The 15,680-nt window shown below is 39.4% G+C and overlaps 1 protein-coding gene across 7 annotated transcripts in view; it reads left to right on the forward strand.

The window, feature by feature from the left end:
- The window catches only part of ppp2r3a (protein phosphatase 2, regulatory subunit B'', alpha), a 315,951-nt gene that overhangs the window by 147,850 nt on the left and 152,421 nt on the right, over positions 1 to 15,680 (forward strand). For 6 of the 7 annotated variants that reach the window (XR_011344060.1, XM_069896596.1, XM_069896592.1 and 3 more), the window contains one exon: positions 4,940 to 7,631. Coding sequence is in view for 6 of the 7 variants with exons in the window: in XM_069896596.1 (XP_069752697.1) it covers positions 5,517 to 7,631 (2,115 nt within the window). In the remaining variant the exon portion in view is untranslated. The remainder of the gene's footprint in view (positions 1 to 4,939; positions 7,632 to 15,680) is intronic. The other variant, XM_069896595.1, reaches the window with a different exon arrangement.

The following is a 15,680-nucleotide window of genomic DNA, read 5'->3' on the forward strand; positions in this document are numbered from 1 at the left end:
AAGATTGTGTTGTGGCGGTACGCCATTAGGCAGGCAAACCAGCCCCACTTGTCACGCACTCGGCAGGGCAGCCAGCCAAAATGGCGTCATCAGGGATTTCCTCCCGACCTCGGCACTGGGCTCAGAAGCCCACGCTTGGGGACCCAGTGACGTTGGGGCCCCCCAGCACAGTTCTCAGCGCTGGGAGTATAAGACCAACCAGGCAGCGTGCAATAAATCAGTTTTTGCTCACTGAACTCAACCCGTCAGTTAGCAGTGTAGCCGCCGCTACAGTGTTTCATTTTGGTTTCAAACCTATTTCAGTTTGGAGCTTATAAAGCTTTAAATTTAGTACACTGATACAGGTTAAATCTGAACACAAATCCCATAGGTGCAAGTACAGTAACGAGACACACCCAAACTAATTCTAAAATGTATATTTTGAATAGTTTCCAAGATGAAATTCATATAATATTTGTGTATTTACTCTAATGTTTGGCAGCTTCATGCAAGATTATTTGTCACCCGATTGTAGTCCCAATACAGGAATAAAGTTTAAAATATTAAATTACCTCCTTTCACTCAGGTTTTACATGATTTCTTGATCCAAATAAAACACTTAAAAATCAAATGTTGTTGCAAAATAAAATATCATTGAATTAACTGAAACATAAAACATCACAAAATCAAATTAGTCACCAGTTTTTTTTTTGATACAGGATTTTTAGTTGTCTTAATTTTACATGGCAGAATGTATTAAGAGTGGCCTGGTCTGGTACAACTATCTAAGAATTAGTTATTTGCCTCCATACCTATTAAAATCTTGAAACGTTTTTGAGTTGCCTTAACTCAGGAATCCTTTGCATTCTATCAATTATCCTTCTGTTTAATTCCTGCAATGAATGGAAATATTTGAAGTACATAATCAGTAGCGTGCACTTTACAAGGAAAAATGCATTGAAAATTAGGAAAAGTTGTGGGAGTAAATGCATTTTTTCTGGATAAGTTCATTATTTCCATTTAATTATATGTTTTTAAGCTCGTGTTATCTATCCCTAGAAAAAAATATTTTTGTTTCTCGCATACCTCACTTACTTTTACAGCATGGAATGGCCTAGAAATAATTGGTGTCGAGCAGCTAACCCATGCATATTGCTACACCAGCCTTTTCTGGTGATGTACCAAACGGCTCCTAGAACGCTTCCACCAGCGTTGTCTCCGCTCCATCCTCAACATCCATTGGAGCGCTTACATCCCTAACGTCGAAGTACTCGAGATGGCAGAGGTCGACAGCATCGAGTCCACGCTGCTGAAGATCCAGCTGCGCTGGATGGGTCACGTCTCCAGAATGGAGGACCATCGCCTTCCCAAGATCGTGTTATATGGCGAGCTCTCCACTGGCCACCGTGACAGAGGTGCACCAAAGAAAAGGTACAAGGACTGCCTAAAGAAATCTCTTGGTGCCTGCCACATTGACCACCGCCAGTGGGCTGATATCGCCTCAAACCTTGCATCTTGGCGCCTCACAGTTTGGCGGGCAGCAACCTCCTTTGAAGAAGACCGCAGAGCCTACCTCACTGACAAAAGGCAAAGGAGGAAAAACCCAACACCCAACCCCAACCAACCAATTTTCCCCTGCAACCGCTGCAATCGTGTCTGCCTGTCCCGCATCGGACATGTCAGCCACAAACGAGCCTGCAGCTGACGTGGACTTTTTACCCCCTCCATAAATCTTCGTCCGCGAAGCCAAGCCAAAGAAAGAACCAAATATTCAGTGGTGCAACAGCCAATTATAGAACTAGAAGAATGTTATGGACCATGAAATGTTGCTGAGGGATGGCTGGTGGAGGGAATCATTATAGGAATAGTTAGGTAGTCAGCTGATGGGAGTGGGTTCTAAAATTTGAATCTTGAGAGTTGGATCAGGGTAATTGTCTTGAGCAGGAATCAAATGGAATGGGTTAGGTTACATTGGCTGTTGGGGGTGGGGGGGAGTTGTATGTGATCAGTGTGCAGACCTTTGGAGAGAAACTGGAATGAAATCTGCATGCAAAATTATTTAGATGGCAATAGAGCTAATGAGACAGAGAAAACCAACCTGTTGAAGCATTTGTGTGCAAAATTCCATGATGTATGTCTCCATGCAAAAGCATGTCATACATAGGGAAGGCTCAGAAGAACAGTAATATCATGAGAGCCACACTGTAAGCTTGGGTTTCTGATTTTAAGTCCTTTTTTGGATGTGGTAGAATTTCTTGGCTCGTGTGATTTCTTTGCATATGATGAGTTTTCCATCTTCTCTCTCACTTGCTTTTTCTTATAAACGAATGCAAATTCTCACCCCATGCCAGGACTGGACAGGAGGGTGGTCTGAAATATTCAATATTCCAAGGAAATAACAAAAAACTGTTGGACTCCATAGGATGTGCAGACACAGTGCATGATGACAGATGTGGTGGACTTAACGTTAAGCTTCAATCATCTATTCTGTAAAAATGGATAAATTCCAATTGGGCACTTCTGAACTGATGAGATGAATGAACCTCGAAAGTCTTCAGACGCTGTGTGAGCTCCTCCAACATTTTTGTTTTGACTTCCGAACTGCTACCGACAACCAAGAAATTTTGCCCCAGGTTGATTTTTTTGGATTCATTCAGATGATTGGTAACATAATTTGGAGAACTTTACAATAAGGTTTTGCCATTGCATATTCATTGATAAACAATAAAAAGTTTGTCAGAGATCTCACATCAAGCAATTGTCCTATCAATTTTAGTTTGAAATTTAACATATTTGAATGAAATTCCCTCTGTTTTAATGGTAATTTTAGAAAGGATTGCACCTCCTTAAGTTAGCAATCTAGCATCCCATACCATACATCAACACCATACATATACAGAGCAATGTATATCTGGGAGTGATCATAAATCCAGGGTTCAGATATTATCAAAAGATATTGAAACCTGTACATACTTAATGCCATCATTTGTTTTTTTTTGAGACTGGATAACTTCCCATCAGATTAAGCAGTGTTGGATCATTTTGTTTTACTTTGTTTTTAAATTAGGAGTGGTAACAGTGCCAGATGTGCTGCCTATATGTATAATACTTCACTGGAGTATTAATATTTTTGAAATGAGCCACTTCATTTATGAAGGGCATCAGTGGTTGATCAAGAAACGGTTGATTCAAAATATGCTTTGGAGAAAATTTACAAATAACTTAAGTGCAGTTCTGTATCTGTCAGACCATGTATATAGTCAATTTTGTTCTACCATTTTTGTGGATGCTTGCCTGGTGAAAATAAACAGAACAGTTTAATTAACTAAATGTCTGCCACTATCCTGGTGATGCTGGGAATCATTGCCTCAGTAAGGCCATCACTATTTAAAACAACAAAATGTGCCAATAGCTCTTGTACAATGTAGTGTAATAAAATGCCATGTGTTTTTTTTTAGTTGCTTTGACTATTTAGAGTCCTGGAATTATGAAGTACAGAAATGGGCTCATCAGCCCATCGTGTTCTTGCTGATCTCTCGCCCATTTACATTAATCTTATAAATACTAAAATAATTTGGAAGTTTTGGCATTATGAGAATATATTTTATTTAAATAATTAAATCTACTCCAGTAGATTTTCAACTTAACATTTCCTTTGCAAGAGCTCTTCTCTCTGGTAGATGCCCATGTATTTAGGGTATAGCTCGAGATATTAATGGCAATATTTCATCCAATTTCTTAAGTACAAACTCTGAGGCAGTTTACCACCAATTAGATCAGGATCACGTCTACTAGATATAACATTTAACCTCTAGCCACCTGAAAATGTCATATTAGGCAAATTCTGGCTGCTTCCATTTCCTTCACACTCTGGCAGTGGCAGCTAAGCCTTTATTTCCCCAAGTAATTCTTTCTCTCCATCACTTTCTTTTTTTTTAAGGATACTCCTTTGAAATTATCTTTCTCAGCCAACTTTGGCTCATCGCTCCTAATGTCTCATCTGTTCTAATATCTCCTCTGACCCATTGCAAGTTGTTTGAATATGCACCTGAGTGGCATTTTACTTCAATTAAGGTGCTATAAAAATTAAAATTGTCACTTAATTTTCATGTGGCCAACTAGCATCAATATGACCACATGGTAGGTTGTTGTTGCTGCTACTCAGAGGTTCTTCACAGCTGGAATCTCCAGCACTCTTCCTTTCCTCGCACTGAAGTGAAGCATTAGCAAATGTTCCATCAAGATTGATACTTACAAAAACAGTGACCACTTGGCACACTTGCATAAGTTGTTTATTTTTCCTATAGGATAAAGGAGGGGTCACAATCTCCCCCAGGGGTTTTAACAAGTACCTAGTAGAATTTTGATTTCCTTCTGTATAGTTATTTGACTGAGGATACTTCTCCCCATCTGATCCTATCTGAATGGTTTTATGGGTGTTAAAACAGGAGCAAGAATAACCCTCAATGCTGATTAGAACCAGGAATACATCAGCTACTGAGCTCCTCTCCTATTTCTTTTTGTCAATGCTAATATAAATGTCCTGCAAATAACCCTCAATGCTGATTAGAACCAGGAATACATCAGCTACTGAGCTCCTCTCCTATTTCTTTTTGTCAATGCTAATATAAATGTCCTGCCATCACTAGTCAATTATTTAAAAATACTGGTGTGAAATAAATGAAGTAAAACAACAGCAAAGTAATTACCTCTACTGTTCTCCACCATCAATAGTAGAATATTAAATAATTACATTATTCTCAGTAGGATGACAAATAAATGGATGTCTCATGCAGTTAATATGGAACCCTGATTGTCAAGTGATGACAGAATTCAACAATGAAACAATAGATTATTTTTTTATTCTCCTGTAATGTGTTAATGGCTTCACGAGTCACATTATTGCTTCTTTCTCACTCCTCCTCTCTCTCTCTCTCTCTCTCCCTCTCTCTCTCTCCAGTAGGTGCTTGAGAAACAGAAAGAAGGCTACTGATGCTGAACAAGTCTCTTGAATTCCAAAGCACATCTGCTACGCACATTTGGAACCCAGCAGGAGATTCTATTCCCGCGATGCAATCACTTTGTACTTAAATGCCTCTTTGAAGATTGTGATGCAGCTTCGATGCTGTGACTGGCCTCTCTCTAGGCCAGATGCCCCGAGAGTGAGAATGGACACCAATCCCTTGGCTGCAGTGAACCTCACGTCAGTATCCTGAGTGAAGAATACTATGTTGACAAATGACGTGTGATCAGCTAACCACTGGCAGTGTAGACTAACACAGTAATAGCAGCTACAATTTGACTGCATTTCTCAATTGCAAGCCTCAAAAGGCTTATAAGAGCCAACCACTGTAAACAGTTATAACCTGATTCATTCCTAAAAAGAAGACTTCTAAGGATATTTAGGTTTTGGCTGAGAATGCCACAGCTGGGAGCTTCTGGGCCATCATTTTAATGATTTAGCATAACTGCAGCCAGAAATTATTAACCATCTTGTAATAAACATTTGAGGAAAATTTCCCGAGATATTCTGCACGATGGCTGCAACCTACAAACTCGTTGTTAGCACTGTGCACTGTTATAACAGCATCATAATAGATCAAAGTTTCCAGCATACTGTACACTACTGCAATGGGTCCTGCCAAGCCTTCCCAAATGCTGCTGGAATCAACTGCAATGTGGTCCACCATGCTGTCTGTTCAGAGATGCTGAGCCCCACAGCTCCTCCTTCAGCCAGCCTACGATTTGCAGGTACTCAGGACCTGACACACAAGTTCCCAAATGCTGAAAGCACGGCAGCTCCTGCTGAAGTTGCTGTTGATGATGGTCACCAGCTTCTGCCGGGAAGTACCAGGGTCAAAAAGGGAATCACCGTGCAAGGTTTGTCTGGTCTAAAAGACATCACTGGCGATACCATAAACCTGGCAAGTGGAAAAATTAAAGAGTTTGCATTTGAAAAGGTGAAGTGCCCCACAAGTCATGTGACCTTCAGGAAAGGAAGGAAAGTAAAACCAGAGATGTCCAGCAGAAAATCAGCAGACCTTGATGTAACATACAACCATGTTGGCTGCAATGAGAATTGTCCTCCTTTTGGTTTTGCACCAAAAACAACTATAGAGGAAAAAGAAACAAGCTTCAATATATTTCACAAACAGAATATCAGCAATGCCACTCAGCTGTACTTTCAAAATCTCTCAGAGAATAACTTAATTGCCAAAATTTTAGAAAAGCACAAACCAGAAAGTTCTGATTCGGGAGAGGATATAAGGGTTTGTCTGGATATTCTGCTGAAGTGCTCAGAAGACCTGAAGAAATGCACAGAAATTATTAAGCAATGCATTAAGACTAAATCCCTAGGCAATGACAATATTAATGGTAGCAGCAATCCAGATCTAATCTACAATAATGTAATGGCTAGACTTTCAAGCTACCTGAAGAAGCTGCCCTTTGAACTTGAACATGGGTTATCTGGACGAGGTAATCAACATGATTTTGCTGAATTGGTTAACAGCCTAAATAGTTTGCAGCAAATGCCATACACTCCATTTGGGAATGATCAACCACCCCGATATGAAGATGTTGTCCAGTCGTCATCATCCCTATCTACCAATCTACCTCTTTCTCCAGTGGATACTCAAATTGTCCATAGAGCTAACAATGGAAACCGTGTGAAACCTGTTGAAAATGTCTATGGCCCTTCATCGAATGGTAGTCTTCAAAACAATGGCACCCAGCAAAAAAGCTCAACTGCTGTAAATCAAACCCATGTACTACCTCACGTAATTCCACTTCATCACTCTGATGGCTGTTCTGCTCAAGATTTGTTCCCGCCCAGAAATAACAGCAATATTTCTAAGACCTCCGTGGAACCTCTTTATATTCAGGAGGACTGTGATGTTGTCAAGGTCTTGGTCCAGGAATCCAGAGGGACGGATTATTTCAATATTGGAATGACTGGAAATCGTGATTCTCATCAACCGGCCTCTCCTGCTGAGGATTGCAAGAGAACAGAAGATGCAGGGGTTGGGGATAATGTGGGAGAGAGTAGATTCTGTGTCCAGAAGCCATCTGACTCTCCCAGGTGCTCCACGAAAGTAAACAGAACCCACGATGTTACAGAGCCTTCAATATCAGCAGCCAGAATGAAAACAGAAAATGATAAAGTAATCCAACAAGAAGACATTGAAAAGTTACTGATAGATTTGGAATCATTTTCTCAAACAATAGAGGCCAGACAAAAAACTGATTCTCTGAGAAACAGTGACGTTGACTTGAAAAATTGCAATCAGCGGTCAGAACAAGTTAATATTTTGACCACTGGGTCAGGAAATAAGTACAAAGAAGAGTCACAGAGTGACATTGCACTTTTATCTCCCACAAAAGGAACCAATAAAATGAATAAAAATGAAGCAGATGATGCAGCTCTGCTCTTGCGCATCCTGGAGAGTATCGAGGGTTTTGCTCAGGAGCTGGTTGATCATGGGAGTAATAAAGGTATTTTGGCAAGAGAAAAAGAAGTAATGTGCATACTCCAAGATACTTTGTCACAGGCTTCAGAACCTTGCAAATCTTCACAGCACTCAACACAGCCACTTGCAACTAAAGACACAGGCTTGCAAATATCAGTTCATCAAATACCAGAGGTGATCAAGGTAAGACTCGAATGGTTTGCACGACTTATTTTATGATGTGTACATTTCAGTTTATTAGTTACTCTATTGGTAATTTTTAACTGAATGCATTTTCAACACAGTAAAAATCAAAAGGACTCTGGGCCTTCAAGTGATTGCTTATCTTTTAAAACTATATCAAGAGACTCTCCCTTTTGCAAAGCATAATATCCAGCCCCTTTGGTTTTTTTTGTCTCTTCATTAGTGGTAATTTGATCATCTTTCTCCCTCACTTGAGTGCATTAAGCAAATTCTGTGACAAAACAAGTGGAACTGATATAATTTTAACAATTTATCTTTGGTGTGTGGCAGTGTTCTTTCTATCTTAGACCATTAATTCTTTATTTGTAGTTGCGAGATTTATGCTATAACTGGTAGATTTACTGAGGTCACAAGCAATGTTCTACAGAAAAGGAATAAATAAAAAAGATTTGGTCAAGTAGTTTGGTGTAAATTCTCATTACTAAATTTTTTAATTCGGATCAATTTATTCTAATCTATTGAAAATATGTATCCATTTTTTCTTGTCAGGCATAAGGTAAATTCAACAAGTAATGTTCTTCACCACATGTTCTGAATAAAAGATGAATAAAAGATGAGTAAAGATGTAGAAGGTGCAGTTCAATAACAGGTCAAAGGCATTTGATTGCAGTTGAACAGCTGTCTTGGAGATTATGGGGAAAAGGACAAATCGATACGTCTGGTGGTGGATAATGCAACGGGGTGAAATTGGACTTGGATGGGAGAGCAAAATGCTTGTTTTACAACGCACTCAGTTTTCCTTTTACTTTTACAAGATCTGTCAATTGTCTTTTGCTTATGTTGAGCTGTAGCCCAAGATAAATATCTCTTGTGACAAAGCCAGCTGGTGGATTGTTTCAAATTAAAATCCTTTTGTATTTTTAGGTAAATTAATGGTCTTTAAAAACATTGAGTCTGTTGATTATATTCATAAAAACTTTGATATCTGAATGCACTGCTGATCCTTGTAATGTCTTAATCATGGTCCTTGCTGTCTATCAGGTTAGTCCAAAGACAGTACAATAAAATCTGACCATACAAAACTTTGAAGCAAATAACACACACAAGACAAGCTTGATCGATTTGCCAAATTCTGTAAAGATGAAATTCTAATAATACAAATTAATGATCTGATACAGAAAAGTCTGTGAATCACTTTCAAATGGCACAATGAAGGTAGAGTTGTGTCACTGATGCCATTAATCCCAAAATATGCATTCACAATTCACAACAATTTTTCAAAAGCTGCCATTTCTAGTTTAGGACTTTCAAAAGAAAAGCTCGTATTCATGAAAGTGAACATGAAGCAATTAATTGTACACAATATTCAACTGGGTGCTACCGATCATAGGAAAGAGAAGCTGCAGACAAAGTCTAGCCTGTATGAGACTCCAGATTCAACCTGTAAACCATGGAAATGGTTGAAGTAAAAGCACAAAATACTGGAGAAATTCAGCTGGTCAAACAGTGTCCGTTATGTAGCAAAGGTTTAAAAAAAAACCATTTCGGTCTCAAGCCCTTCATCAAGGTATGGAAGAATGTTGGCAGACATTTGAACAAAAGGTTGGGGAAGATCCTATTTTTGCTGATGGGGTGGTAGGTGAGGATGAGGGGTATTCTATTCACTTACTACAAAATCCCACCACCAGATACATTTTCCCTTCTCCTCCCCGGCACCTTCCCCTGTGGCCGCAGAAGGTGTAACACTTGCGCCCACACCTCCTCCCTAACCACTGTCCTGAGTCCAAAACAGGTCTTTCAAGTGAAGCAAAACTTCACTTGTATATCCGCAGGACTGATTTACTGCATCCGGTGCTCCCTTCATGGCCTTCTCTACATCGCAGAGTCCGCTCACAAGTTGGAAGTTCGCTTCGCTGAGTTCCTCCGCTCCCTCCACTACAACGGAGACCTCCCAGTGACCAACCATCTCAATTCTGAGTCACACTCGCATGTCTGTCCATAGCCTTATTTTCTATCCCACCCGCAGATTGGAGGAAAACATCTTATTTTCCATCTGGGCACTCTCCAGCCAGAAGGCATTAACATCGACTTCTCTGCTTTCTGTCAACCTGTTTGCCTTTTTTTTTCCCCTCCCCATTCCAGTTCTCCCCCTCCATTCCCCCTCCACTCACCTAGAAATCTTTCCTCCCCCGATCACTGCTCCCCCTTCCCTCCCTTCTCCATCTATCATCTCCTGCCTTTGCCCCCTCCTTCCCCCCCCCCCCCGACCCACATCCTTTTGCTTGAACACCTACCAACATTCTTCCATTCCTTGATGAAGGGCTCAAGCCTGAAATGTCGGTTATGTATTTTTACCTTTGAAACATAAAGGACACTGTTTGACTGGCTGAGTTTCTCCTGCATTTTGTGTTATTACTCCAGATTCAACCAACATGTCTGACTTCTAACGAGCTGAACAAAACGTCAGTTTTATACGTCAGAACCCCAAGCCCATCATTAGCGCCTTCAATGGAGATGGGTAATAAATCCTGGCCTTTTCTGCAATGTTTGTATCTCAAGAAGAAGTAAAAGAAAATCTCAGGTAAAAATAATTCTGCAGAGCTGGAAGGACTTTCAGTCACGAACAGATTTGTTTTTTAAAAAAAAAAGCATCTTAATGGTATTGAAAATTGGACAAAATGTTTCGATGGTATGAAAAAGATATTGACTGATATAAGGTTGTGCTGTGGCTGAAGTGAAGCTATTACCACTGATCAATTCATATTCTAATAGTAGATCCCAACAGCCTAACAAAAGCAGTGTCACATGCCTCAGAACTCTGATGAATTAAAAATATTACAGACAGCCTATATTTATATAAAACAAAATAATTGTAATTTTCTATCAGCTTTTACATTGGAGCTTATGTTTCTCATAATGAGGGGTGAGTAGAGATTTTTTTCATTATGCATTCTCTATTATGTGAACAGTGCTCCATTCTTGTACCCGTACAGCCATGGGCACTTCGCTTAAAGGACATTTGAAATGCACTTTCCACTCCGATTGTGACACACATTCGAAGATTCTAAACAATGATAGTTCTTGACTTATTCTTAACACTGCAATGTGCTAAGTGAAAGACTGCCCATCTGTCAGCCACAAAAAGGTTTAAAGACTGTTAAAATATATTGGTAGATGAAGTTTCAATTTGTATTAAAATCATTCTTTGAAAGGGGCAAATCTTCTCAGAATGTGACTTGGTTTAATTTAATTTTTAATTTAAATTCATGAAATAAATTTTAATGAAAATGATCAAAGTACATTACTCAGAGCTGCCAAATGTGTATTTGTATGTGGTTATAGAATAAGCCATACTTTCACAATTTAAAGGAATGCTTCATCCAGTAGGAAGAATCAACTCTGAGGCTACTGGATTACTTGCTGTCATTGTTTTGATGTAATCATTTAAATCCAAATTTTATTAGTGCAAATTTATGTGCATATTTAACCTTATTATTAGGCAGAAACTTTCAGAGCAAACATTTTTTTCAAAACTTCCTGTCAGGTCTAATATTTTAAACTCTTAAATATTAGGAAATAGTGATCCCAGAATGCTTTTTTTTTCAAAAATCAAATTCATAGGACTTCAAGAGTTCAGATAAAAATTCCAAATGATTGTATGTATAATACTTTATTACATAATATCCTGCTTTTTCTTGACATTTTGTTATTAACTTCATTGTTATCAATTTGCACAAGTGACATATAAAGTTTTAAGCACCGATGTACTGAGGTTCTCTTCCAACTTTCAAAGTACAGCTAGGTACGCTGACACAGAGCGAGAAAGAGCAATGGTAATAGGATTCAGCCAATAAAACTCAAGAATGCCTCATATCAGCCAATGCAGGTCAATAGTGTTGCTAGAAGATGTGTGACTCATGACTTGTATGACCATACATCAACCATTATTGCGATTATATTGCACGCTTGTAGATTTGAAAAACACTAAACTCCAATAAAGGACTTGTATTTCCTTTGTTTATATATCTTGAATATTCTCCTCAGTCCATCCCTTTTCTACCAGCAGTAGGATTGATCTTTAGTTGGACGGCCATCATTACCAATGAGAGACTGGAAACTAAACAGAGTGGTGGACATAACTTGTGTTTGCTTACCTCCCATGGTTTGTCTAATGTGGAAAAGCTGAAAATGAATCTGGTGGAGTGATGGGAGGATTTAAATATTTCGTCCTTTAATGAATATTAATGTTCTAGTTAATCCCTGTGGGGTAAGAAAACAGTAAACAGTCAATAATGCCAAGGCAGATAGCAATTAGCACAAGTCCTAGCTTTATTGTGTGAGCCAGTGCTTGCTATTCAACTATGAATATCCCAGCAATTAAAATGCATTTATGCAAGGAAAAGAGAAGAGTTAATTTGACAGGTCAATGTTTTTTAGTTAGTTCTGATGAGAAGTCATTAACCTGTAATGTTGCTTCAGTTTCTATTTTTCTGTAGATGCCGCAATATTTCCAGCATTCTACTGTATTTCCGATTTCTACCAACTACAATGTTTTGCATCCCACAGCTCCAGCATAGTTGTATTCGCTCTGCTCTGCCTTTGACCATTTCCTCTGACTTGCCTCTTCCAGTCAGATCAGCTGCAATGAACAAATTTTTACTTGGAGTTTAACTGAAAACTCTGCAGAGACTAGGATTGTAGTGCAATACCCAAACATGCTGGAGAAATTCAGAAGGTTTCATCATCTATGGTTAGTAAAGGGTAACCAATATTTCAGGCCTGAACCCTACATCAACCCTGCACAATGCAGGCAGGTGCTGATATAAAAAGATGGGGGGAGGAGAGTGTGGGGAGGAAAGAAAATGAGGGAGGAAGGGGCAGGGGGTGGAGTACAGGCTAACAGGTAAGGTGGGAAGGTAGAAGAGGAAAAAAATCTGAGATCTGCATTACACTGTGCACAAACCTTCGTATTATTCTATCTCATTCCATCTCCACCCTCTCACATACATTATTTTTCAAGTCCCCACAGATGCCTCCTGTTGCTTAAAATATTCTATTTCATACCTTTTCATACTTCTGATGAAAGATTATTGACCTAAAAAGTCGATAGTTCCTTTCTCCACAAACATTGCTGAGAATATTTGGCATTTTCACTTTTAATTTATGAATGTTTCAGTTTTTTTTTTGTCTTTGGCTCCTTTATTGCCATATTTCTTCTGTAATGATCTGGTTTCAAAAAGCATGAAGGTTGTCAGTTTAACTGTTTGTTAATTATGTAAATATTGAACATTATTAATTTGAATGAATTTCCCCAATCAGAAACCATCTGACCATTTAATTTGTTGGCCCAAATTCTCCAGTAAATTAATCAGGTTTAGTATGATTTACACTCCATGTGCATAAGGCCATAAGATATAGGAGCAGAAGTAGACAGCTCTGCCCGTAGAGTATGTTCAGCCATTCCACTCAGCCCCATTCCCCTACCTTCTCCCCATAACTTTTGATACCCTGACTGTTCAGATGCCCATCAATCTCTGCCTTAAATAGACATCCAACAACCTAGCCTCAACAACCACGTGGTAACAAATTCTAGAGGTTCACCATTGTCTTCCAAGACAAATTCCTCTGCAAAACCTTTTAAATGGGTGCCCTTCAATCCTGAAGTTGTGCCCCCTTGCCCTTGACTCCCCTATCATGTGAAATGACTTTGCCACATCTACTCTGTCCAGGCCTTTCAATATTCAAAATGCACCCCACCCCCCCAAAAGGACAGTCCAAAAGCTGTTCCTCATATGCTAATCCCTCCATCCAGGAATCATTCTTGTGAATCTTCTCTGAACCCTCTCCAATGCCAGCATTGGAATTTCTTAAGTAAGGAGCCCAATACTGTACCCTGTACTGTGTGAGGTCTCACCGGTACCTTTATAAAGCCTAAACATCACATCCTTGATCTTGTATCCTATTCCTCTAGATATGAATGCCAACATTGCATTGGCCTTCTTCATTGCCAACTCAACCTGAAGGTTAACCTTTTAGGGTATCCTGCATGAGGGCACCAAAGTCCCTTGACACCTCCAAATTTTTAATTTTATCCCCATCCAATTAATAGTCTGTCCTTTTATCCCTTACACTTTCCAACATTTATTTCATTTGCTACTTTGTTGCCCATTCTCCTAATCTATATTTCTCTCTGTAGCTTCTCCATTTCCTCCTCACTACCTGCCCCTCATCTGCAAACAGCCACAAAGCTATTTATTCCATTATCCAAATCATTAACCTACAATGTAAAGAGAAATGGCCCCAACACTGACCCTTGCGGACCACCACTGGTAATGAGTAGCCAACTAGAATATGATACCTTTATTCCCTCTCTCTGTTTCCTGCTGATCAGCTAATGCTTAACCCATGATGGGTTTTTTTTCCTGTAATTCCATGGGCTCTCATCTTGTTAGGAAGCCTTGCCTTTTGAAATTCCAAATGCAGGGTGTACAATATCCACTGTATGTCCCTTGTTTAGCCTGTTTATGGTTTCCTCAAAAAAAACTTGCAGTAAGTTTGTCTGGCAAACTTCATCCCTTGCTAATATTGGCCTATCTTGTCATGCACCTCCAGATACTCCATAACCTCAGCCTTGAGGTTATCGACACCAACAACTTCCCGACCACCAATGTTAGGCTACAGATCTTTAATTTCCTTTCTGCTGCCACTGTCCTTTAAAAAGCGGAGTGCAGAAGCCTAATAGTTCAACACGGGTATCCAGAAATTTCCATTTTTTCAATTTCTTATAGGGATTAAGACCATAAGACACAGGAGTGGAATTAGGCCATTCAGCTTAGAAAGTCTCCCCACCATTCTATTATGGCTGATTTCCTATCCCCATTCTCCCATAACCCTTGATTCTATTTCTAACCAAGAACTTATTTACCTCTGTCTCAAATATACCCAATGACTTGCCTCTGTAGCCATCCATGCCACTAATTATTCCCCATCTCTTTTCCAAAATGCATTTGCTTTTATTCTGAGGCTGTGTCCTCTGGTGAAGGACTCCGAGACCTTGACATTTATGAACAATCCCATGATGTTGATGCTTGTTCCATTAAATCTAACTGATTTGTTAATTAGATGGTAATTACTATTCAACCATTTTTTATATGTGGAATATAATTCCTCCATTTAACAATTTTGAAATATATTGACTTTTTTGGAATTTTATTGATATCATTTCAGTTTTTACCTTGGTTGTACCTGGATTAAAAATAATGTTCAGTGACAGGAGTCATATAGAGTGGTTGTGGAGGGCAGATTATCAGACTGAAGGACTATGACCAGTGGAGTGCCTTGGGGTTCAATGCTAGACACTTGTGCTACGTAATATACATAAATGATTTGGACAAGAATGTTTGTACAGGTACACAATCCTTCATCCTGAACCCTTGGGGGACAATGAGTTCCGAATTTTGGATTTTTCCAGATTTTGGAAAGCCCACCTAAATTGTGCTGCCGCCTCCCCCAACTGTGGTCCCTCGGTCACCTTCCCCAATTGCCGGTCCCCACTTGCCGGATTTTGGAGCTTTCTGGATTTTAGATGTCCGGATAAAGGATCGTATACCTGTAGCAAGATGAGCAAGTATGCTGATGACATGCGAATGTGTACTTCAGTGGGCAGTGAAGAAGATTACCTGGGTTTGCAACAAGATCTAGAACAGATTGGGCATGAGGAATGGCAGATGCTGTTCAATTCTGAGAAATATGGGGTGCTGTATTTAGCTAAATTGAACCAGGACTGGACTTACTCTGTTAACCGCAGTGTGTTACAGAGCAGAGGCATCCGGAATGCATAGCTCTTTAAAGATGTCAGCAGACAAAGTGGTGAAGAGAGCATTTGGGATGCTTGGCTTCATCAATTAGGGCATTTAATACAAGTGTTGGGATATCTTGTTGATGTTCTACAAGATGTTGGTGAGGTCACACTTGGAATATTCTGTCCAGTCTTGATTGTCTCGCCAGAGGAAGGATATTATAAAGTTGCAAATGGTACAGAAAAGGTTT

The sequence above is a fragment of the Narcine bancroftii genome, chromosome 9 (assembly GCF_036971445.1).
Source record: "Narcine bancroftii isolate sNarBan1 chromosome 9, sNarBan1.hap1, whole genome shotgun sequence".
Classification (NCBI taxonomy): domain Eukaryota; kingdom Metazoa; phylum Chordata; class Chondrichthyes; order Torpediniformes; family Narcinidae; genus Narcine; species Narcine bancroftii.